Source organism: Apteryx rowi, unplaced genomic scaffold (assembly GCF_003343035.1).
Source record: "Apteryx rowi isolate R43461 unplaced genomic scaffold, aptRow1 scaffold_492, whole genome shotgun sequence".
In the NCBI taxonomy this organism is placed as follows: domain Eukaryota; kingdom Metazoa; phylum Chordata; class Aves; order Apterygiformes; family Apterygidae; genus Apteryx; species Apteryx rowi.
The window spans coordinates 406,969-432,828 of NW_020450752.1; the positions used below are offsets into that span (position 1 = coordinate 406,969).

At 47.7% G+C, this 25,860-nt stretch overlaps 1 protein-coding gene across 1 annotated transcript; it reads left to right on the forward strand.

The window, feature by feature from the left end:
- The first annotated feature begins 210 nt into the window (after positions 1-210).
- On the forward strand, positions 211-19,758 carry LOC112972483 (hydroperoxide isomerase ALOXE3-like). Its single transcript, XM_026079075.1, has 15 exons — positions 211-284; positions 2,878-3,091; positions 3,454-3,649; positions 3,835-3,916; positions 4,529-4,651; positions 5,589-5,692; positions 11,497-11,675; positions 12,166-12,309; positions 13,732-13,935; positions 14,476-14,562; positions 15,445-15,614; positions 16,200-16,321; positions 16,688-16,788; positions 17,391-17,561; positions 17,880-19,758. The coding sequence occupies exons 2-15, from the start codon at positions 2,954-2,956 to the stop codon at positions 18,057-18,059; spliced, it is 2,001 nt and encodes a 666-aa protein (XP_025934860.1). The 5' UTR covers positions 211-284; positions 2,878-2,953; the 3' UTR covers positions 18,060-19,758.
- Positions 19,759-25,860: the final 6,102 nt, after the last annotated feature.

Below are 25,860 nucleotides of genomic sequence, written 5' to 3' on the forward strand. Positions count from 1 at the left end.
GCCAGGGAGAGCCCCTAGCAGGGGGAGTGTGAAGGCTGGTGGGGTGCCAAAAACACCAGCTAGTTCAGAATGAGGGTTCTTTGGCCATGGATGGCAGGGGCCTGAATTTGGTCCCTCAAATATTCATTTTACAGCATTAAATCCTCCTGCTGTCACTGGTAATACAGACCCATTATCAGTTTTGCAGTCTCAACTTGAACCACACCCCTAGTGAGGTCTTATATAAACTAGCTTCCCCACACCCTTCCAAGAACTGCAGAAGCTCTTCTCACTGGCACCTCCAGGTAAGCACTGCATTTTGCTGCTTCTTTGACAGTGCAAGGACTCCCTTCCTCTTGATGCGTTCGGTCCCTGATTCAAACTCCCCTTGTGTTGTGGACAGAGGCCAGCACTCCAGCCACAACAGACTTTCAGATGGTGCTGCCTCACTTCCTTGCCCCAGCACTTCCCTCCTAACAAGCTGGTTCTTCTGTGTTCAGCTGCTCTTATCTCACGTGCCCTTACAGTTGCAAGAGAAGATGGGATGGGGTGGGATAGATTAGGATGGGAGGGAAGGGAAGGGGATGAGAAAGGAAGGGCTGCAAAAGACCACGTTGTGTTTGGAGATGGCCTGAGCTGTGGCTAGACTGACAATGTTGTGTGTTCTTGTGACCACAAGGTGAGAAAAGGAGGGTTGGATACTGGTGTAGAGACACACTCAAGGCATGTGAGGGGTTAAACAAAGTAGATTTAATGAAGGACTGATTTACTCTCCAAACTGCACAGGGAGCCCCAGGAACTGCATGGAGGGGTCACTGATAGGAGGCTGCTGGATGGATTGGTAGGATGCCCAGGATGGACTCACTTTGTGCATCCTAAGGGCCCCTTTTGTCTGCTAGAGCTATTGCAAAGCTTGAGTAGTTACTGACTGTGAAGCAGCTAGACATTGCTGACAAAACAGTATGCATGTCTGGCCCTGACTGGTTTCAGTCAGTGTGTAGAGAGCACGCTCCAGGGCTGCTATCACGTACTCTGCCAGTCCCCTGGCTCCTTGTCAGATCTTCTGCAGCTGCTCTTTCCACAGCCCTGCATTCTTTTTTTTTGGATGTGAACTCTGTCAGGAGTCCTGGTTCATCCATGCTGGCCTCCTATGACGCTCACTTGAATTTTGGCATGTCAGAGTGGACTGTTCTTGTGCTTTGAGGAGGTTGTCTTTGAAGATGCATTGGGCGTCGTGGGCCCCTTTGCCCTCCAGGGCATTATCCATGTGTCCTGCAAAGCAGCTTCCAGAGCAAGCCAAAATCTGATCTCAAAGTCCAGAGCTGTATTTCTGATATTTATCTTTGTTCTCCTAGGGTCCACCATTTTCCCATGCTGCATGTGTTTATGTATAGGCACTTGAGACGGCCTCAGTCATGCTGCTTTCACAGAGCAAGTGCAAGTGCAAGTGCCTACCCCTTTATATTATTTCCTGGGCACCTCCTCACATTTCTTACTCCTCCACTTCTCTTCATGTTGCCATCTAATTCTCACTCTCTTGCACTCGGAAAAACAGTTTGATTTGAAGGATCACCTTGAGATGCACCTAGATAGGAACACCACCCTGAAAGAGAGTAGCCCAAGCACAGCTAAGCCTGAAGAGGGGAACACTTGCAGAATGCCTGAGGAAAACTCGCTTTAGGGAATGGTGTAATTTACTTCTTTTCCTTTATTTAATGTATCTACAGACTTGTCCTAGACCTGAGCATCCCAGGGGGTCTCTGCTTCCAACAGAGCTTTGGCTTTCCTAAGTTTATGCTTGCACTCTTAGGCAATGTCTCAATATTTTTCCAAGGTAGCTCATCACTTCTTTCACTTTCTGTGCACTCCTTTTCAGCATTTCAGTTCCATCTGGAGTTACCTATTTATCCATGCAGCACTTCTGTTAGGCCTGCTCAGCTTTCTGCATGTTCAGATAGACAGTTCTTGAGGTCGAAGAAGTTGTTGTTGAAGATCAACCCCTCCCCTGGACCTTTTTGCTCTCCAGGGCAATCTCCCATGAAATTCTTCCAAGAGATCCCTGAACAAGCAAAAGCCTGCTCTCCTGAATTTCATGCTTGTGACTCAGCAGTTTGTCTTGCTCACTTCTCTCTGTTTTTTTTTAAATCTACCATCCCATGTTTACTGCAGGCAACACTGCCCTCAGCCTTCCCTTCCCATCCCAGTTCTTCCTGTGCAGGTGTAATGGGCCCAGCAGAGAATGTCCCCTAGTGTGCTCATTGATCACTTCTGTCAAGAAATTTTCTTCACTACAGAAATCTTTTGGATATCTTGCCTGCAGCCATATTACATTTCAAGCAGATATTGGAGTGGTTCAAGTTCCCCATGAGTATCAAGGCCTACAATTGTGAGGCTTCCACTGCCTAATCAGCTTCCTCCAGCTGATTAGAGGTGCTTCCTAGTTGAGTATTCCTTTCAGTTTTTGTACAGCTTCATCATGCAGTAGGCATCTCTGAGAAGAGGGGAATTTTCATTTTCAGCATACACATTGGCTTGTCTTTTGCCTACTCAGGCACCACCCTTCACTTACCCATTGCAAAGGACTGAATTCAGGCAATGCAGAATTAGTATACGGCTGTTGGCTGGTTGTCCAGTGGGTGGATTTATTTCTTTTCAGCTACCCATTCTAGACCATGAGGGTGAATCAATTTTCAGTTATTTACTAAGGTAAAAAGTGAGTGTGGACTAGAAAAGATATGGGGGAGGACAAAGACACTCAGATCACAGCCTTTCTTGGGAGCCAGGCAGCTCTGTCAGCCCTGCAATAGCAGAAGCAGCAAGAGGCCTGCAATTGTGTGCTGGATGGGAAGAGAGCGTGAGGGAAGGGCGGCATCAAATAAACATGTCTGATCTCCTCAGCACAGTGAGCCCTGCCTGAGAGAGTGAGACGCAAACATAGCTGTCCATCCACACTGAGAGCCTTCCGGAACACCCCATGGCCACATACGAGGTCCAGGTGGCCACAGGTGATGTTTTTCAGGCAGGGACAACAAATTCCATCAGCATCACTCTGGTGGGAACTGAAGGGGAGAGCGCCAAGACGAAAATCAGCCATACATTCCTGACCAACTGTGTGAGTTCATGGGGTCTTTGTGTGGAGTCCGGGGGTGGATGGAATAAAGGGATTCCAGGAGAGAGAAAGCACAGAGTACCTGAAGAACCACTACCTCTTTGCAGCCCAAACGGACAGGAGAGTTTGGAGTCCAGCCCTCATCCCTTTCAGCTCTCCTCCACCCATGGGGTTTGAAAACCTCTGGGGAGGAGCAATGTGGAGTTGAGACTAATGTGCTGATGGATGAGGCAGGGGATCTGCAGGATCTATGTAGGCACAACCATCAGTGATCTCTTGCTGCCCTGGAGTTCTTAGAGGAGTCGGTCCCTCTAGGACCTTCTCTCTATAGCTGCTCTGAGGTGTCCTTCTGTCACTGTCCCCAGGCGAAGTCCAAGATTCACTGTGAGCAAGACCTGGGTCCTATCCTGCTAATCCATTTGTATAAGGAGCGAATCCTCTTTGAAGATGCCTGGTTCTGCAATAACGTCTGTGTGACCTCACCCCTGGGAAAGGTCTACCGCTTCCCCTGCTACCAATGGGTGGAGGGTGAGATCCCGCTGCAGCTCCGGGAAGGGACAGGTAAGAGCCTTTGGAGAACATTGTCTCAATCCTCACTTTTGAAAAAAACAAGGAGGCAGCAAGAAACCTGGCTTCTCTGTGCAGCTATGTTCAAACCCTTTCTTAGGGAAAGAGGCCCAGAGAATGCAGGGCATCCTTCCTCATGGCAAGAGGTCTGACTTCAGTCCTTCTTTCCTCTTTGCCAGGTAAAACTCTCAGTGATGAAGAGTATGGCATCCTCAAACAACATCGACGATATGAACTGGAGGAGAGACGGGCAGTGTTCCGGTGAGTTCAGCCTCATGCAGAATGGAGTCTCAGTGCTGTCTCTACAGTATGGGGCAGTTCCCTCTTTTCTATCATCACTCCATAGTTAAGAGGAACTTCTCACTTCCTGCCTTCAACTTTTCCCCAACCTTTCTGGAGTAAAAACAGTTGAGGAAGAGATAGGAGCAGTTTTGGTGAGCACTCATGGGAGAACAGCATCTAAAGGACTCAGCCACTAAAGAAATAAAAACTGGGAATGTGGTCCTCACCATCACTATGTTTTCATGGAAAATTTTCCTGAATCGCATCAAATTTCTGTTCTTCCTGGTTGGATGACTGAAGGTAGTGCTGCATGGTAAACACTCAAGCTTTAGTGTGACCTTTGCCTTTTTATTGCATGACTTTCAAGTGTAGAAATCATTGCAGCACAAAATCTACTGTTTATACCATTTATCCAAAGTTGTACTCTTGGGTAGCTATCTGTTTGCCATCTCTCTATGCCAAGGGTGTTGTGAACCCCAGAACTGGGTGAACAACAGTGCCTAGACATTTGATGCTGGGACAAAGTCCTTGGGAAGTGTGATCTGTGCCCCTGTACTCTTCAGATGTTAATGTCCCTGCCTCACCGTGCAGGTGGAAGACCTTTGCTGAGGGCTGGCCGCTGTGTTTGGATGTGGATTCAGTTGAGGACCTGTCCTCAGATACCAAGTTCTCCTATATACGGGCCAAAAACTTTCATGGTATCCAAACAGTTCAGTAAGTTTTTTAAAATATATTTGAATGATCGCAGATTCTGGACACTTGGTATTATTTCCCCCAGTTTGGGGTAGCTGGGAAAGAGCCACAGCCAAGGCTATAACTGCAATATGCATCCATGAAAGAAAAGTCCCTTCTAGCCTATACTTCTCAGAGTGTGAGAGGCAAGGAGAAAGGCACACACTCATGTGGACAAGTTGCACATGCCTGAAACAGGGACAATCCTCCTGGGTATCCCTGAGGACTCCCTCTATGTGCAGAGTCCTGCACCTAACCCCAAGGGAATTCCCATGGTGGTCTCTCCTGTCCTTCCACTGAGTCTACAGGAACTCTGGCAAGTGTTTCTGATCCCTCAGCAGAGACTATCAGGGCATCCCTAGTTCTCCCAAGAGGGTGGATGTCAAATTTTCCAGCAGACAGGCCTATCTCCTACCCCTGTCTCTCCAAAGATGTGTGGAAGATTCCCTACAGACTCCTCCTTTTCCACAACTACAAGCCATTGTGAACCCCTCTGTACACCACAGCATTCGACAAAAAATTTCAGGGCTCCCTTTATACACGCAGACATGCCCATCTTGAGTCTCACAGAAAATTTAAATCTACACACACCATAAGGATCATAGCTCTGCTGCGTATTTGTTGGATTTTCCAACAATCTCCTCCTTCCCCACTCTGTTCCTATTGAGACCTACGGGGGTCTCCCCTCACTCAGACAGGCCTTGCTCATGCTAAGACTGTGGAGATGCTGCTTTGTGCTCCAGCATTAAGGGTATCATGTGACCATGGTGGGAGAAGGAGAAAGAAGGAATCCAGGAATAGGGACATGAGTGAGTACAGGGGATTACCAGGAGATAGAGGAAGCAAAGGAAGTCATAATGAAAAGGTGATGAGGGTCTCTCACCTGTTATGCATTTACTCTGTCCAACTCTTTTCACAGAATATACAGAATGGCTTTTATGGGGTTTCTGAACAAACACTGCTCCTGGAAAAGCCTGGAAGATATGGAAAAGATATTCTCCAAGATAAAGAGGCGAAATACTGGTATGCCAACTTTGTTCTGACTCCAAAGAACCCTGAGATCCACAGCCTTTGCATTGCTTTGAGATGACCACCACACACAGCAGCAGAACTTCCCATCCATCACTCAGCATAACATGACCAGTATCAGAATAGCATCCTCCCCACATTCAGTGCATTATGACCCAGTAGGAATAACATCCCCTATTCCATACATACCCTAATCACATCCACCAGCAGCAGCTACTCTGCCCTGGTCTCATGGCACATCTTCATGTTGCTCCTCCACTATAAAAGGCCAGCCTTATCACTTCACACATAAATATTTATCAGCATCATCAACTATCTGACAAAACCTCTTAGTGCTTCTCCTTCCCCAGCCCCTCTGCTCCCTGTTTTTCCCTGGTGTGCATTCATGGTCTTTTGGAAGAGATTATTTGTTTCCCTAACACTACCTTTCTGTTGTGCTGAGGGTAAAGGAGGAGGATGCTTTGCTTGGAGGGTCTCTGCACGCATTCCTAAACTGATGCTAACAGCATACATTTGCAATGCTTTCCAAACACAGTCCATGGTTGTACATGGAGCAGCAGTATCCTAAGAAGAATCTCTGCTGTGTCTTGTCCTCTCTTGAGACCAGGTAGAGAGAAGTAGGGAACAACATGCTGACTTTACAGCCTTATAAGAAGGATGTTCCCCTGAGAAGGCAGAGCCTTGGGATCTGTTTCTCACTCCCCTTCTTCATTCTGCATTTAACCATTTAATTCAGATCAGCCGTAGTATGAGACAATATCGGATTGCAAAAGAAATGAAAAGTTAATTTGTCATTCCAGGAGCAGTGTGTGTGTGCATGTGTGTTTTGAAGGAAGGAGCAGGACCTCTACTTTACACAGCATCCCAGACAGGTCATTTAACTGCAGCAAGAGTATCTTGATTGATAGCTTTAACCCTCTAGATCTTGCCCAGGAGAACTGTAGAAACACAGACAAATTTTCACTGGAAAGAACTCCAAAGGTCATCCAGTCCAGTCCCCTGCTCAGAGCAGGGCCAACTTAAAAGGTCTCATCAGGTTGCTTAGGGCTTTGGCCATGTGAGTTCTGGGTTTCTCCAAGGATGAAAATCCCCCCAATTCTCTGAGCAATGTGTTCTAGGATTTGACCACCCTCAGAATATCTTTTTCCTCACATCTAATTGGAATTTCCTTTATGGTAATTTGTGTCCGTTGCCTCCTGTCCTTTTGCTGTACAACTCTGAAGAGTCTGGCTCCATCGTCACTGTACTTTCCCATTAAATAGTTGCAGATGATGATTAGATCCCCCCTTTTGTTCATGTCTCCAGGCTGAACAAACCTAGTCCTCTAACCTCTCCTTGTATGTCATGTGCTTCATCTTCCTATCCATCTTGCTGGTCTCTGCTGGACTCGCTCCATTTTATCACTSTCTTTCCTATATCAAAGAGCCAAAGCTGAACGCACTAGTCCAAATGCATCAATACAAGGGGAAAATATACAGCAGTATTTGCTTCCCTAAACCTGCTGGCCATGCTCTTACCAGTGCAGGCTAGGATGCAATTGGTCTGCATCACTGCAAGGGCACACAGCTAACATCTTCAAATTTTGTCCATGAATTTTGTCTCCTACACCTTTTTCTGCAAAGCTGGTTTCTAACCAGTCACTCCCTGACCTGCCACAGGAATTTACTCCATCTTGGGAGCAGAGCTTTGCATTTCCCTTTATTGAACTTCTCAAGGTTCCCGTCAGCCCATTTCTTGAGCCTGCAGAGGTCCTTCTGATTAGCAGCTCTGCTCTTCCCACAATTTGACGTCATCTGCAAACTTGCTGAGAGTGCCACCTGTCCCATCATCCAGGCCATTAATAAAGACATTAAGCAGTATAGGACCCAGAGGAATGCCACTAGTCACTGGCCACCAGCTGGACTTTGTACCTTTGAGCCCAGTAATTAAGCCAATTTTCCACACACCTTATTGTCAAATCTTTTTAACTTAATTTTGGTCATAAGAATACTATGGGAAACTATGTGAAAGGCTAAAGTCATGGTTAAGAACACCCACTGCTCTCTCTTTATCCAGACAGCCAGTCATTTCATTGTAGAAGGCAATCAAGTTATCAGGCACGATTTGTCCTTGATGTGTTCGTGCTGGGTGCCCCCAATCCACTTCCTGTCCTTCATGTGCCTGAGGCTTTCAGGTTCTTTCTCCACCACCCTGTCAGTGACTGAGGTGAGGCTTCACCTCTTGCCCTTCTTGAAAACTGGCATGATGTTTGCCTTTTCTCACTAATCACAGAACTCCCTGATTGCCAAGATGATAGAGAGCAACATCCCAGTGAGGTGAGACAGCTCCCTCAGCACCCTCAGATGCATCCCATATGGTCCTATGAACTAGTGCTCATCCATCTGGTTTAAGTGGACCCTAATTCAGTATTCTTTTACTGTAGGTAATATTTTTCTCTCCCTAGACTCTGCTACTAGGTTCAGGGACCAGGGAAAACAGGAAACAGCCTTACCAGCAAGGACAGAAGCAACGGAGGGACTGAGTTCCTCAGCCTCATCTGTGCCTTTCATCACTAAGAAACCTGCCCCTTTCAGATGAAGACACTTTCTTCTGGTCCTTCTGCTGCTGCCAAGCTACTAATAGGCCCTTCCTGTTGCCCTTTGCATGCCTTGCTAGTTCCAGCTCCAGCTGAGCTTTGGCTTTCCTAATTCCATTCCCTCATGCCTGGGCAATGCTTCTATATTCCTTCTTGGTAACTTATGCATGCTTCCACCTCCTGTATTCACTTTTTTATTGCTTGAGGTTGGCTTGAAGTTCCCTTTGAGCTAAAGTAGCCTTCTGCCACAGCAGCTTGACTTTCTGCACTTTGTCATATACCACTCTTTTGCTCAGAGAATGGTATTCTTGCAGCTCATCCAGCTCTCCTGGGCCTTTTTTTCCCTGCAAGATAGACTCCTATAAATTAATGCCTACCAGTTCCTTGGCCAAGCTGAAATTCACTCTTCTGAAGACCAGCACCTTTATTTTGTTACTCACCTTCCTCAATTCCCTCAGGCTCTTTAACTCAGCCTTACTGTGGTCACTTCTGCCTCAGCTGCCCCCTTCTTCATGTCCCCCACCAGTTCTTATTAGTGAATAGCAGGTTCAGCAGAACAACTCCCCTGCTCAGCTTTTCCATCATCTGAATCAAAAAATTATCCTTAATATACCCCAGAAATTTCCTGGAATATTTGCTCCCCACCATGTCCCCCTTACAGTGGATGGCAGGTAGCCATCTTCCCCATAGAAGTAGCAGTCTTCCCCATAAGAAACAGGGTCTGTGACCATGAGGGTTGCCCTCCCTCCCCCACCAATTCTCGAAAGAAGACTTCATCTTCTTGCTCTTCCTGATTAGGTGTTCTGTAGCAGATGCCTACCACAAGATCCTTCTTGTTGACTTCTCCGTTTATCCTGACCCATAATGTCTCAGTCATCTGTTCCAAAGTAAAGCTCTTTGCATTTGAGTCATGCCTTTGCACAGAGTGCAGTCATCCCTTCACACCTTCCTGACCTCCTAAGGAGCCTATATCCATCCATTACAGTATTCCAGTCATGTCATGCAAACTATTCTACCACAGCCCTGTAAATATAATGACATCATAGCCTTATGACTGCACATAGGCTTCCATGTCCTCCTCTTTGTTCTCTATGTTCCATATGCTTGTGCACAGGCAATTCAGATTGGCCACCAGCTGCGCTGCTTTGTCAGGAAGAGTGTAGAGGTTTCCCTGTTGCGCTGTCCCGTGTATGCTTTCTCCCCACCCCATTTCTTTGCATGTAAATCCTTACTAAGTTAGCAAGCCTGTTGACAAAGATATTCTTGCCCAACTTCATCAAGTGGATCCCATCTCTCCCTAGCAGTTCTTGTTCCTCAGATAGGGTCCTGTGATGATAAAAGCCAAAGCCCTCACTGTGACTCTAGCCAGACAGCCTTACAGCAAGGTATTAACTGAGAGGATGCAGGAACCTAGACAAGACAGAGGAAAGGGTCAACAGGAACCTCATGAAATTCAACAAGGACAAATGCCAAGTCATGCACCTGTGAAGAAATAGCCCCTTGCAACAATACAGGATGGGGAGCAGTTCTGTTGAAAAGGTCACGGGGGGCTTGGTGGGCAACAATCTAAAACAGAGTCAGCAGTGTGCCCTGGTACCAAAGAAAGTGAACGGTATGCTGGGCTGTAGCAAGAAGAGCATAGCCAGTACACTGATGAAGGGAAACGATTTTTCCCCTTCGCTTGTCATTTGTTAGACTGCATCTGGAACACTGCATCCAGTTTTGAGGCTTCCAGTACAAGAATGACATCAATAAACTGAATGAAGTTCAATGGAGAACAAAGAAAATGGTTAGGGGCTTGGAGCACTTCGCTTGCAGGGAGAAGCTGAGGGAACTGGGCTAGTTTAGCCTAGAGAAGAGAAGACTATTGGTGGGACCCAATAGCAGCCTTCTAGTATGAATGAGGAATTCATCTAAACTGGAGCCAGGTGTTTTACAGGAGGCAGGAGAGTGAGAGACGGTGATCAAATACTGGAACAGAGGAGGTTCTGAAATTACCTAAGTGAAAACAAATTCATCATGAGAACAGGTTTCCCAAACAGTCTGTATAGTCCATCCCTGGAGGTGTTTAGGACATGACTGGACAAGGCCCTGAGCAACCTGATTTGATCTCAGTGCTGACCCTGTTTTCAGGAGGAAGTTGGATAAGAGACCTCCTGGGGTCCCTTTCAACCTGAATGCTTCTGTGATCTTCTCCTGCTCAAGAGTTTCTTGAGGACTGAGGAGAGCAACAACTGGGAAACCAGCCAAGCATGTCATGGCTGGAGAGGCTCCTTTTGGCAGCAGCATAGAACTCAGAACAGGCCACTGAAGCAGTTGCTCATCAAAGGTTTCTACAGCTCCTCAGGCCACCACATGGATCTTTGGTGGGGGAATCTGTCCCTGAAGGCCACACACCACAGCACTTAAGTCCCAGCAACTCAAGGCTGGGGTTTTTTGGGGGGTTTTTTGTTTGTTTTTTTTTTGAGGAATCAGTGGCATTTTGTTCAGAGGCCCTGTTGGCCCTACAATTTCTCCTGCCAGCAAAGGAACAGCTCCCTCTCAATTTCAGACACAGCAGTAGATTTGCTGGTGACAGAGGAGACACGAGTAGCAATTGACACTTCCCAATACTTGGGACACTGATGAGGTTTCTCCAGTTTCCAGCAAGTGATCAGCTTATGCCAGACCGCCTGAATCACTAAGGCAACTTGCTCCTCCATCCCATACCTAACTTCTGCTGCTAAATTCAGGGAGCTGCCATGAAGGGCTCGAGGTGTATTTCAAATGTGACAATTTATGAACTGTAAAGGAGATGGACAGGCAGTGAGAAAACCAAAATGCTTTCCTCCTCCTGCCCCATAGTACACCATGATATACACATATGTGTGCATGTGACTGTGATCACCTCAGTTCTTTTCCATAGGAAACAGATAACAGCAGCACACTACAGCATGCATCTATAATTTCATGGATACAGGGCAGCCTGGTTTCTGACTGACAAGAGAAATAACCAGTTACCATATATGTGTCCTGAATACATCCATTGATTCCTGATGATTGCAATTTTTTGTTGCACACTGATTTATGAACTGTTTGAGCAGGGCAAAATGAGGGTTGTCTCTAGAATTCTCACCACAAGTATTGTCATGGTGAAAAAACGGAGATGCTCTTATTGCATGAGAGCGCCCGTGAAGGTGGCTCCACAGGAGAGTGCTAATGTCTGGTGTTTTTTCTCCCTCAGTCCCAAAGTATGTAGCCAGCCACTGGAGTAAAGACACATTTTTTGGCTACCAGTTTCTGAATGGCACCAACCCAGTTGTGATTCAAAAGTGCATGGAGCTGCCAGACAAATTCCCGGTGATGCAGGAGATGGTGGCTAGTTTCCTGGGGGCTGACACTAACCTCAGGAAGGAAATGCAGGTAATTTCAGCCCTGGAAAAACCTGGGGAAAGGGTTCCCTCCAGCCACATCCTCCTGACTCTGCAGCCAGTGTGAGGCAGGGCTTGTGGTCACCCCAGTGAGACAGAGCTGCTCAGTCTGTGTGGCTGAGGGTCCAGCATAGCCTGGGAACACAAGGGAGTGGTAGAGAGAGACCTAAGGGCCTGGTGTCCCCTGGGCACCAGTGCGAAGACTAGGGTACTCTCCATGGGCCTCTACACTGATCCTCTGTGGGCATAGACTGGCTGGGGACACAGGAAATGGGATATCGATTTTTTAAGGGGAAGAGAGGGGCATGGGACAAGGCACTGCTCTCGCACAGGTTGCCGACTGGTACTCTCAGGTTTCAGTCCCACTTCTCCCCATTCCATGTCATCTATACAAATACTTGTGGTGAGCCTAATCCTGAAGGGCACATTTGTCTCTCTTTCCCCTCCTACCTCCCAACTGAGCATATGCTTTCTGCTTACAGGAGGGACATATATTTATTGCGGATTATGAAATCCTTGAGGGTATTCCCACTGGAACCATCAATGGGCAGCAGCAGTACATTGCTGCTCCTCTGTGCCTCCTGCACCAGGACTCTACTGGGCTCCTGCGCCCCATTGCCATCCAGGTAAGGCAGAACTTGGCAAGGCTGTTAGAAGRATAAGCCCTTAGCAGAGCTGAATGCTGTCTCCTTGGACTCACTACTGCTGGCCCAGTATTTTTGAGGGTTAGCTTCAAATGTCTGCTTTTCCCTTGTGAGGTACAGTTACTGGCAGTGTGTCATCTACAGTCTTCTGACTGGCAGCCTGAGTTCCTTATATGCTGTAAGTGGAGAAATCAACTCTCATAATGCAGGCATGTACCTTAGTATGAGAAGTTGTCACTGTTTGTGCTGATTCCTTCTCTATGTACTGTAAAAGGAGATGAGGATGAATATCTCAGATGGAGATGCCTGCATAGCAGTCATCCACATCCACTTCCAGGAGATTCACCTCAGTGCCCACAGGGGCAAGGGAAAAGAAAAGATGAGGGAGATCCTGGACACCTGGAAAAAGGCCAACATATGCTATCTTGGAGAAATGCAAGATGTACAACCCAGGAAACTGCAGACGAGGTAGTCTCACCTCACTCCCTAGAAATAGCATCCATTTCCAAGTATGTGAAGGACGAGAAGGTCATCAGGAACAAGCAGATGGATTTCACAAGGGAAGTTCATGTGTGGGCAACTTAATTGTCTTCCACGACAAATTGTTTGTATATGTGGATGAGCTGAGAGTGCAGGAAATAATATTCTTTGACTTTAGTAAGTTTTTTGACACCATCACCAATAACATTTTCTTTTGGAAGTTGACGAACTATAGGCTGGACAAACTGACGGATGGTTTAGAAGCTGCCAGGGCTGACAGGTTCAAAGAGCATGGATCTGCGGCTTGGCATATAGTGATGGTCAGAGAACCAGACTGTGTGTCAATACTGTTCAGTATCTTCATGAACATCCTGGGTGACAGCACGGAGTGCAGCCTCAGGAAACATGTGGATGATACTTAAATTAGGGAGACTGGTAACAAGCCAAACATAAGAGCCTCAATCCACATGGAATGCGAGGACCTTGAGGACTGGGCCTCATGAAGTTCAACTGTGAAAGGTACATACTGCTTGAAGGTCATTAACAAAGAGAATAGAGCCAAATTCTACTTATTAGTTATTTTCCTTTGTTGAAAAGATTGCTTCAAATCTATAGCTAAGATTTTCTTTTCCTGATGTCTCTGTGCACTTAGGGCAGAAATATCATCAGTGTATGGTTCTTACCACCAGGCATATTCAGAAAAATGTGTCATATTCATTGCGGATGGTAGTCATGAGATACCAGAGAGCAAGACCAGGTGCAGGGCACTAAGCAGCTCCCCTAATACAGGAACATTGTGATGTTAGACCCTCCAGACTGTCCCTGAGAGAGTCAGGCAGGACTCCTTCCCATCCCAAGGTAGGAAGCGGTCTTTGGGGTGGCATCTTTCAACAGAGTACTCTTCATGGCTCTGTCCCCCTGCAGCTCAGCCAGACACCTGGCCCCAAGAGCCCCATCTTCCTGCCAAGTGACCACGAGTGGGACTGGATCCTGGCCAAGACCTGGGTGCGCAATGCTGAGTTTTACATCCATCAGATCATTATCCACCTGCTGAAGACCCACCTCTTTGGGGAGGTCTTTGCCATCTCCACCTTGCGGCACCTGCCCACGTGCCACCCTGTGTTCAAGGTGAGGGGAGTACCTGGGAAGGGTCACAGTCAGGGCAAGCTGGGATTGAATATGCAAGTCTGTGGCAGGCACCATTGGGCTCAACTCCAAGTGGCAGTGGGTTCTGTGCAAATGTAGCTGTAGCCTCAGCAGAACATCTGGGAAAAAAATCTTGGCTGGGCAATCACATTTGCTCAGCCTGTGTGCTAGAATTGTAAATGGTAGCTGTCCTCTGAATTTGACAGCAAGAATCATCCCAGGCAGGTCTGCCTACATTCCCTAGCAGGTCTTCTCCAACACATTAACTACCTGACTGGGCTCCTCTCTCCTCCTAAGACCCTTGAAACACTTCCTTCCCCAGTTCACATTGGCTCTGTTTGTGCTAGAACTCATCAAAGCATGTGGGAGATGGCAGGCCCTCATTCCCTTGGGGAAGGGACTGCAGATATGTCCAGCTGTGGCAAGTGCTGCTGACTGAACCTGCTGGATGGAGGAGAAGAACATTTAGCCTAGGGACAAAGTCAGTTAATGCTTTCCAATTTCCTGCATGTCTCCTTCCAGCTGCTGATCCCTCACTTCCGTTTCACGCTGCACATTAACACCTTGGCTAGAAGTGTGCTCATCAACTCTGGTGGCATCATAGAAAAAGTAAGTGATTGCACAGCTCTGCGCCTTTCCTAGGGGTGACAGGATGGGGCTGAGGTAGATCCTTTTGTTCTGAGAAAAGGGCCAGCCACTCCATCTTTCCATTTCCTTAAGAAGGTTGATGGGAGTTGCTCTGGCTTAGACATTTTTGTTTGAGTTGCCTCAGCTAAAAGAAAGGAATTAAAGTGTTTGGATTCTTCCACCAGTGTTTGCAATATCCAGCAGACTTGTCAAGAGCCTTGTTTGTGTGGCTTTGCAGGATAAAAGGGCCCATCAGAACAGCGCTACCAGCAGCTCCTGCTTGGAGCAGTGTGATCCTAACCTCAAGCTATGAGGCCTCCCTTGGGAAGACTGCTTAGTGCTTCTGTAGTCTGTCATGGTCTGGGCTCAGGAGTCTTGGGAACATAGGTAGAGAMTATCTCCCATATGTTTCCTGCTGTTGTCACCAGCTTCATGCTCTCCCAGTGTAGAGGAACATGTGCTACAATCACAACTTCAGTCACTGTGGAGGCAAATGCCTGAGTGGGAGAAGTGGGAACTGGCAATGCACGTACCTCTAGGACCACACAGATGGGTATGGGTGTTCTCTCATAAAGTCAAAGTCCTGTTGTGCAAGGATGGTTCTTGTATGTGACATCATTTTGGAGGACATTTGACTCCATGGCCCAATAGGCCATGGGTTCCTGTGACTCAAGCAGCATTATCTTGCCCTACAGGCCCTGCAGAGAAAAGGAAAGCTGTTTCTCTGTCCCCTTAGAGCACAGTGTTGATGTGCATGAACTCAGCAACCACAGCAACAATGCAGTGCATCATTGGTCATCTGGATCAAGGTCCATGTCWTTTCCATGTGACTTTTCTCATTCTCAAAGGCTCTATCTTTTTCAGGGTGCTGGTGCTTCTTATGAAGGGCTGTTGATGATCCTGAAAAGGGGACTGGAGAAGGTGACCTACGTGTCTCTCTGCCTCCCTGATGACATCCAGGCCCGAGGAGTCTCCTCTATTCCCAATTATTATTACAGAGATGATGGGATGAAGCTCTGGACAGCTGTGGCCAGGTAGAGTCTGGGAGAGGGAAGGAGGCAGGGGCAGAGGGTTGTTGATGAAAAGAGAGGGGGAAGAGACTGGTCACTTCTGTTCAAAGGGTCAGAGTTATGTAAAGTGATTCCCTTAGGACAGAGACCTTGGACACTTTTTTATCTCCAGTGCCTCAGCATTAGCTGTTTGTACTGTAGTTTCCAATGTCCTAACTGTCCCATCTGGCTCCCAGCTGCCGTTTCAAAGCAGCACAGGTTCTCTGTAGCTCCTATCTCATATATGTCGGACCTGGGTACACAGCTCAGATATTTTAGGACCTCTGAAATGGCTCTGCACACCTATGATCTGGCACAAGAAGAACTCCTTACACTAAATCACTGTGGAAAAGCTCACTACAGCCCCTACTAGAGACCACTACTATTGGGAAAATTACAGTGGTGAATGTTGTTTCTCTCTTACCCGGTGTGTTCCCTGYAACTGGGGAGATGGACATTGACATACACTGTAAGGGAAGCCCTGTCCTCTTAATCAGCTGGTTCTGTACCAGGGACATTTCTTGGTCTCCCCAGTACTCACTTCAGCCCTTTCTTCTCTCTCTGACCCAGCTTTGTCTCTGGCATCATTGATTTCTATTACACAAGTGATGAGTCTGTCCAAAGAGATGCTGAGCTGCAGGCCTGGGTAAAGGAGATCTTCATGAATGGCTTCCTGGGCAGAGAGTCCTCAGGTACTGTTCCCTCCTCAAACTAGTCCCAGAGCTTCCTTGAAATGTCCATTCTCCTGTGAGACTGTCCTCAGGAGATTTCACAGTGACCGTGCAAGTTCCCATACTCAACCTTACGTTGTTGGAGGTCCCATACTGATATGCCCAAGACTATGATGTCACTGATGAGGATGGAGTACTGCAGCACACCAGGCGTTTCTGCAGTGAGGAGGTTTCTGCTAGAGCTTTCATCTGCTTTCTCCAGCTCAGTGCATAGAGTATTTGCAAGACCTGTCCTCAACCTGGGGATACAGTGGCCAATGTGCTGGGCTTGGAGAGGATGACTCTGAGGGAATCCAGCCCCATCTGACTTTGCTCTCCCCTCCTCAGGTATCCCTTCATCTTTATGGACCATCGCAGAGCTCAAGAAATTCCTCACCATGATGATATTCACATGCTCAGCCCAGCATGCAGCTGTCAACACTGGGCAGGTGGGAAAGAGGGACTGGATATATTTAACCTCTTGCACCTTGTTTTCTCTCACTCATCACCACAGGTAGTATGGTAGAGCTCTACTCCCAGCCCATGGCATTACCCTACCCAACCATCCTGTCCCTGGCATCCCTGCTTCACTCAGCTGGGTCTCCCAAGGCAGAGGATGGACTTGAGAGCCAGGAATAGGTTCCCTCTAGAGCTAGTTGGAGAGCAAGGCCTGGTTGCCATCACATTTCTCCTCAAGACTGGAGGGGCACAGTCCACAGACCAGGGAGGAATGTTCTGCTACAGTGGAAAAGGGCAAAAGGGTGAAGATGAGACACCTCATACAGTGATTCCACTGGCCAGAGGGATCTTTGTGCCCTGGCATTGCTGACAACACCTCTACACTAGCTGATCCCTCCTGAAGGGACAGACACTGACTCTSTATCCCTCTCCTGTGGAAGGGCAGACCCTCACCTAGACATTTTTCCATGCCTCTCATTACTGGGCAGCTAGGGCGGGTCTTTCCTCTGCATCTGAATGGGGAGGGGAACAAGGGATAGTAACTCTCTGGGCTGCTGAAACCCACATCTCACCATGGCATTTTTGGCTGCAGTACGACCTGGGAGCATTCCTGCCCAATTACCCATCATCCATGAGGGAGCCTCCACCTGAAGTGAAAGGCAGGTACTCCCTGCAGCTTTTCCTAGACACCGTCCCGACTGTGGCCACCACAGCCCAAAATGCCACCTCCCTCCTGCTGCTGAGCAGTACACTGGCAGACACGGTAAGCACACAGGACTGCACAGGCTGGTCTCTGCCTTGACCAGTATGTCCTATCTGGGTCATGGGCTTAGGCTGGCCTAGTGAGAAAGGTTCAGGTTGGAGGTAGAGGGAACATCTGGGGAGACGGTGTTGGGGAGGAGAGGGCAGGATGAGTCAGAGGTGAGAGTGGTGAAAAAGGATGGTTGGGAGTGTTGCCAGAGGGGTGTCAGTAGCTTGYGTGGGGTGTGTGCCAGAGGCCTGCTGAAGGCAGATCTTGCTGAGTCCTCTCTCAGAGGGTCTTCAGATCTGGGCTTCTGATCCTGCTCCACATGCCTTTCAGAGGTTCCTTGGCCAGTATCCAGAGGAGCATTTCACGGAGCAGAAGCCAAAGCGGCTGATCAGGGCCTTTCAGGAACGGCTGCAGGAGATCACTGAGGAGATTGAGGAGAGGAATAACCCTGTGGAGCTGCCATACAACTATCTTAATCCCAAACAGATAGAAAATAGCATCTCCATCTAATCCAGCCTGGGCACAGGGGTTGTGTCAGAGCATCTCAGTGCCATGCAGCGCCTCTGATACCCAAGCCCTTCTGTGACCTCTCTCTCCTCAGAGAGAGCACTGCTTTCCTGCTGCTCTGCCACCAGCTCCAGTGTGATCTATGACCCCCCCCCCATGGCCTCAGGGAGAGTACAGCAGCCATCATCCTCCAGAAACAGTGCAACCCACCAACGCTGCACACCCCCTGCCAGCCCTCTGTTTCCATGCACATCCATCTCCACATGATGCCTGGATTTCCAAACACAGTCCTGCAGCAAGGTGGATCCTGGGTCCATTGGAACGGACCAGTGTCCTTTGCTTCAACCTACAAGACTTCTGGGAAAATAAAGGCAAGGCCTGTCACTCTTCATAAGGATCTGTACCTAAAGTCATGAAAAGAATCAACAACTACACCAGCTTGCGCTCAAATGTCATAGTGTCCCTCAGTTGCTGTAGAAATTGCTCTCTGGTTAAGAAGCTCCTTGCAGCTACAACTGTCTGCTGCTGTCTGGTTTGATGGGAGCCTCTGCAGATCAGGGCAACAYTGAACCATGGCTTGACCCTTTTATGCACCTTTTGACTAGCCTTGCTTGGCCAGGAGAGGTCACTGGCCCCACTAGACATGAAGTGAGTTGAGYTCATTGAGCTAGAGAGGTGCACAGCCTTCAGGACCTTGCAAGGCTTGCAGGGGCATGAGGGAATATGCAGAACAGGCTTTTTCTCTTTCATGAGTTGTGCTCAAATCTAATGTGAGATTCAGCTTCTTGGGCCCTGCCACAGCCTCATTGCTGAGTGCAAGGATCAGGACTGTTCTGCCCTGGCTGTGAGGGTCTTACACCTCTCCCAAAGAAAATGGCTCAAAGTAAGATCTTTCAACATTAGATGATGTAGGTTCTGCCTTCATTTTTTACCATTWCCTTCCAACCTCAAMCATTCTGTGATTCTGTGACCTGTTTTCAAGGGCTAAAAAGYTTTGCCCCACTCCCTCTTCCTGCCTCCCGTTTTGTCCCTTCACCCTGCGGGCTTTGTCTCTCTCCCAAGACTTACTCACAAGCCTTCTTTCTCCAGGGATGACTCTATAGAGTATCACTGCAGACCTCTTAGTATGGAGAAAGTGACTCTATGTGGTAGGTATAGCAAATGCTTTTGTCAAGGAAAGAAGGAAATAGAGATGCTGCAGCCTCACAGCCAGGTCTGACTCAAAAAAGTTATTGCAGAAGGAAAGGAMACACATTTATTGGAAACACATTTCAGGTCACTCATCAGAGACAAGATACAAATGACCCATTTCACAGCCTATTCTCTGGCTGTGTAGCAAGAGAACTAAATGACCTCTCACAAAGGCAGGGAGCTGCACTAAATGGCAGGAGGGAACTGTCCTTCCGCATGATTTGGAGCTAACCACCTCATCCTYGGAGACTCTGAAAACATTTTTAACATTATAACCTATGCAATGGGTTATTTTGTTAAGTAATGATGTTGAGGGTCCCTTATGAGTCCCATGTTTCTTGAGTGCATCTGAAACCTGCTGTTGATCCATTCTTTGCTGTTTTCTTGCTCACCACTGCACGCTTGGTCATGCAGTGACAGCTCACAACTCACATGTGGCAGCAGTTTGGCACTCAGGAAGTCTAGGAGTATATAATAGGAAGTGAGAAAGAAATAAAGTGTTTGAAAGTAATGTTTTACTCCACAGAGCACTACCAAGTGATCAGACTGGGGTAAGAAAACATTTCCTAACTTATCTATGTTCAGAGAGTTATGGCACATCAGCAGAGGTGGTTCTTTGCTTGCATGCAGTGATTGCCAGAAAGACCTTATCAGAGGAGAAACCTCTGTGTACACTTGCATCACTACTGCAGGTCTATCGTCATTTCTATAAGGCAATGAAGTTTCTAGATCAGGACAGTGAAGAAAGAAATTCATGCATCTACTACAACAAGGTTACTCTAATAGGAGAAGATAACAAAGATATCAGTTGGTTGGTTTGTGGTCAAGATCAAAGTTGTGTTTCTTCCATCAACACATCAACAAAGAGCATAACTGAGACAGTTCCTGCTGGGGAACCAGGGACAGACATACATGCAAACATCTAAGAGTGCACATACCATAGTGTCTGTACACACACATACAAAAATGCATCCCCACACACACCAGACAYGCACAGATGCTTTCCTCTCCATGATGATGCCTTTTCCTTACAATCCCATTTCCATCCACTCTGATTTGTGCGCTGGACCAGCTGGAAAGCCTCTCACTTCCCTTCTCCTCATCTCTTTCCRTGAAGGATCAGCCACACTGACCCCAAGCAACTCTCACTTACCTTCCTGCTATCAGCAGCAGTGAGCCATGAGGAAGTTAACGAGTGTGATGAGGAAAGACTTGCTCATCCCCTATTCCCAACAGCAGGAGGCTGATTACAGTGGGTTGGAGAGAGTAGGAAAATGTCACCAAGAACACCTTTGGGGCTGGGGAACTTGCTGTGCAGCTGCCCTTGTTCTTCTGCAGCTCCAGCAGCTGTCTCTGTATGGCAACCACTGTGCTTTCCTCCTTGCAGGCCCACATTCACTTCATCCGCCTGTGGAGGGTTTTGTGGTGTTGAACTTGCCCTGAGCAGGATGCCAGAGAGACAAAAGGTCTCTGAGGCTGCCTGTGTTCACCTGTTGTGCTAGTGCCCACCCAGGTCTGGCCCCAAGGTAATGAGCTATTCTGCTTCATTTTCCCACTCTCTTTGGACTCTTGCACTCATGAGTCCTGGACTGAGGGAGTTTTGTTTAGCAAGAGCTGCAAAAGGACATGAACAATGTTCATCAGTAGAATAGGACAAGGCAGACAGAAKGTGAAGGGAAGGTGAAGAAAAAGAGAAAGGGGAAGGGAAAGGGAGAGGGAGAGGGATAAAGAAAGGGGAAGAGAAAGGCTCACAGCCAGAAGATGTGTCAGGTCAGGAGCCTCTTGCTTTCTTTGCGGGGATTAACTCAGTCCTCACCACACACAGCCTCTTCCTGCTGTCAGGTCAGCCCAAAGCCTACACAGAAGTCCTTTGGCTGGGGGTTGGGGCTTGGGAGGTGCACGGTGATAGGTATACTGTTAACATGAGATATTAGGTTACCTTAAAAAGTGATCAAGACAGAAAACCAGTGGAGTAAATAGATTTCTGTTTTTTCCTATCTCTGTCAAAATGGAATTTCACACACAATGGCTCATTCCTTTCTTTCTCRTCCCACTGATTCCACTGCTGGGTCTCTACCCATCAAAGCCATGTTATCCTAGAGATGCATCACAAGGTGTGGGGGGGGGTGGGGATATCTGGAACAGAAAATTTCCACTAGAAAGCACAATCCTTAGTGAATAAGAGGAAAGGCCATCTGTGTGGGTTTCACTGGTGCAGGGGAGGCTGTCCCTTTGTCCAGATCTTCTCCCCCTTTCCCTCCTCCACATSCTCTTCTGACTCTTTCTTTCTGGAAACAAATATCTCTTCTACTAGCAACTTTTGCTTCTAAGTATTGTAATGTTTTGTTCAAATCTCTTTCCCCAGCCCACATCCTCTGCAGTGTGTCAGCACTATTTTCATTGCAATGATTTATAGCCACTGACAGACCCATGTGCAGAATGGTCAGCCCACCTACAAAAGCACCACCTCTCTCTGAGGGGAGAAAGTGCGTGTGTGTGTGTGTGTGTGTGTGTGTGTGTGTGTGTGTGTGTGTGTAGGGGAGTGTGTTAAAGATGATGCACAGCCCTGCCTTTCCATTCATTTTTGGTCTCCTCAGAGCAACTTCTAAGATTGTTGGAGATCATGATGACATTTGGTCCCTCCTCCCACATGCAGTTTTTCACTTTTCTCACTTCCTGCCTATTCTTTCCTTCCTCATGCTCAGTTAACCAAAAAATCTTGGTACTCTGTACATCAAGATCTCAAAAATGCTGTTGTTGCCAGCCTGCTTCCCTGCTGTGTCTCACGCACCCTCACAAAAACGTTTAAACCCAACAACCTCTGCTCCCTGAATCTCACGCAGATGAAATATTTTGCATCTGAAACCTCAGCAGCCTCTGTTCCCTGTAACCTGCTGGAGCCATGCCTCTTCTGCTTTGACAGCAGAAAGCAAGTGGGGAGCACTAAGGAGAAGTTTCTCCTGGAATGCTACAAAAGCCCTCATATTGTGCCTTTTCCAACACCAAGGTTAYGATGATAAGAAACTTCTTCTTTTCTTTTTCTACTGGCCCACACACATGCTTCAGCACTGGTTCATGCTACAGCTCTGACCCTGGAGAACTGAGCTGGTAGCTAATGTAGGGGAGATACAGTAGCTGTTTCTTGTGCAGACTTGCAACATGGGTGCAGYTGGCTTGAGAAGTTTGGCTTTGGGAGCAAGAGCTCATGGTCAAGGGCCTCTCACAGTGATAGTGTGCACATAGCTAAGGAACCTGCTTAGTGCTRTGTGTTTCTGATATTTATAACTGTATGTTGTCTTCCCTGCTATGTTTTTTTTAGAGGGCAGCTAAGCCCTTTTGTGCCTGAACAAATGTAGTTGTCAAAAGGGTTCTTAGGAGGTGTGCAATTTTCAGAAAGGAAGATGGTGAGAATTCATTTTTTCCCAACCATCAGGAGGTGGAGTGCTTGTGTTTTCTTGGACACAGTACAGATAGGCGCAACTGAGAACTGGACACAGTACTCCCACTGTGGTCTTACCAGTGCTGAGTGGAGGGGAAGGATCACCTCCCTCAACCTGATGGCAACACTCTGCCTAATGTAGCCCAGGATACCTTTGGACATTATGAGTGACTGGCCTCCAGCTGAATTTAGTGCTGATGATCACAACCCTCTCAGCCTGTCAGTTAAGCCATTTTTTCAATCCACTTCTCTGTCCACTTATCTAGTCTGTACTTCATCAGCTTGTCTATGAGGGTGTTATGGGGGATCGTGTCAAAGTCTTACTAAACTGGAGATAAACAACATCCACTGCTTTACCCTCATCCACCAAGCCAGTCACGTCATCACAGAAGGCTCTCAGGTTGGTTAAGTGTGATTTTCCCTTCATAAATCCATGAGATATCTGCTAGAAATATCTATACTCAAAACACATTTGTACCACCCCGAGTTCAACTACCTCCTGACGATGCCTCCTCTGGCCTGACCTTCCATAAGCCTTTCACGTCTCCTGTTCATGACTTCAAGAGGAATTCTCCTAGATCTCATTTCTGGTTTTGGTCAAAGGGAGACTTCCTGGTTGTTTTGTTCTCCCAGGGTGCTTTTGCCAGGCTTATTTCCACAATGTTCCAAGCTATCCCAGCTACAGGCCCTCTCCTGTTTCCTGCTTATGAACTGTAAGGGAGGATTTAACCCCTAGAAGCYGGTGACAGAGAAAAATTTCCAGGGGTAGAAAGGGGCAGAAAGACTTCCAGGGTGGGGATTTACTTCCCTAGGATGTCACTTTACAGTCTTTTCCGCCACCTAGAGCCTGGGCTGCCTCCCAGGTGCTGGGAGGGCAGTGAACATCCCAGGCTGTCAGCAGCTCTCCTCAGGGCTTCTAGATTCTTTAGCTCAAGGACTGAACAACTCCTTCCAGGGCTGTGTGTTTGYGGAGGGTGCATTCAGAGAGTTATGGCATAACCACAAAGGCCATTCTTTACCTGCACACAGTCAGTGCCAGAGAGACCATCTCAGAGAATAAACTTCCTTGTACTCTTGTACCACTGCTGCAGATGTATCTTCATTTCTAGAAGTCTGCAAAGTACATAGATCAAGACAGTAAAGAGATAAATGCATGTATCTTGTACAGCATTACCTTGTATTGGAGAAGATAACAAAGATGATGATACACTTTGGCCTTCTTTTGGCCAAGGTCCCAAATCTTGTTCCTTCTATCAATCAGCACATCAACAAGGCAGAAAGGTAGTCACCGAAGAGGAGCAATATGGGCACAGCCAGCTGTTCAACAGGATACATAGGAGACATGGTGTGGGAGTATCTGGGTGTGCCACTGCCACAGGTGGCAGGTGGAGCCAGACCCTGGGCAAAGCAGGTGGCTATGGGTGTGCAGTCAGTGCCCCAACCTGACWCGTTGCTGCTTCTCTTGCAGGCAGGAAAGCCTGAGCAGGGACATGGAGGGTGGGAGTAAGTATRGCAGGGCAAGTTAGGGGAAAGTGAAGCCTCAGAAGTAACAGAAGGATTGAAAGCCAGAAGCGGATGTGGTGGCAGCTCAAGAGCCTCTTGCTTTCTGCAGTGATTAACTCAGTCCTCACCACAGAGAGCCTCTTTTCCTACTTCCAGCACAGCCCAGAGCMTGCCCAGAAGTGTCTTGACTGCAGAGAGTTTCAGGGAGCTAYGAAGCAGGCTCAGCAGCAGGGTAGGGGCGCCAGGGAGATGGTAGGATGCAGTGAGGAAAGGATGAGAAGTCCACTCCTCCAGGAATCCCACTCCTGCAGTGCCCCCCAGAGCCAGACCAAACATACGGGGGAGAGGTGCCCCCTGTCTGCTGAGAAATAGGTRGCGATGCTCTCCTGGCATGAAAACCAGCCCTGGCTGCAGTGTGTCGGGTACATACAGGAATATGTGCCTGCCTGCACTGGGACTTGTATCATGGGAGAAAAAGTGTTTCTGAAGTTGTTTTGGGGGTCATGATGTTGTTTCCTCCAGAAAAATTTGTACATTGCCACTGGAGAACCAAAGGGAGTGGAGAACTGGAAGGATGTGAAGGTCTTCTTAGGGCTGTTGGATATTTGAGCACAGTGGGACTATGGTCAGGATGGGGGGCTGGAATTAGGTCTGGAAGAGAAAAGGTCAGCAGATTGGAGCAYGGCCAGGGATGCTGACAGCATCTCCATGTGGACAGAGCTGTGTTTATCTGCAGGAGCCATGGGCTGTGGGAGAGTCTGGAGACAGGCTGGAGAGAGAAAGGGAGTGGGTGGTGAGAACTCAGGGGAGGTGAGGACACTGGGAAGGACTGGTTTTGAGGTGATTGTTTCAGATGCTTCTGTAGAAGGCTTATTGAAAGGTGTCACCACAAGCAAATGATGGCATTAGCACTAATAACATGTATCACTAAATATCTTCTTTGTACCCTGTCTACCTGTGCAGCATATATGCTCTTGCGAAAGATGTTCTAGAATATCCACTGTGATAAACATATTCAACCACATACTCTGCYTTCTGAACCTTCCGCCCACCCCATGACCTTTCAAGTATGTGATAAAGGACRCTGAAAATACCAGTCAAAACCAGTATGAAGCAACAGATTATGAAGGTYAACYGCTAGTTCCTGTCAAAYGCCGGACATGCAATTGGACAACCAYAGGGAGCATGTCAAACTGTGGCTGGTCAAATGAATATGTGCTTTAGGTTAAGGAGTCCCACATCTAGCATAGTCACTGGGATGGAGCATTGCCCCCTTGAGGGTGTCTGCTTTGATTCTACCTCTGCTGGCAGCACAGGAGGGCACTGCAGGTCCTTGAACCTGAAAGCAGCACAAGCTGAGTTGCCTCAGCTTTAGTAGGAAGAGTCCTATGCTGGTGGTGCAGGAGCTGTGAGGGTCTTGGGCTCTGGACCTGGCCTGTCCTAAAGGGTCTTTCCTTTAAAAGTTTTGGGACATGGTGGAGGTTCTCCCCACAACATCCCTTGATTCCTGAAAAGTTGATAAATACCCACCCACTGAGACTTGCCAGCTTGGGACTTGTCATGCTCAATGTGAATACAGATATAGTGTGCACCCAAAAGGAGCATGGACATAAGACCCTTCCTGAGAGACACAACTATTGGTGGTACCGGCATCAAGGGTCCAGGCTACTC

Bases quoted from the DNA above. Each gene is read 5' to 3' on its own strand.
- LOC112972483 (XM_026079075.1), top strand. From the start codon at position 2,954: ATGGCCACATACGAGGTCCAGGTGGCCACAGGTGATGTTTTTCAGGCA. The intron at 5,693-11,496 runs GTATGCCAACTT...TTTCTCCCTCAG, and splicing joins GATAAAGAGGCGAAATACTG to TCCCAAAGTATGTAGCCAGC. The intron at 12,310-13,731 runs GTAAGGCAGAAC...GTCCCCCTGCAG, and splicing joins TGCGCCCCATTGCCATCCAG to CTCAGCCAGACACCTGGCCC.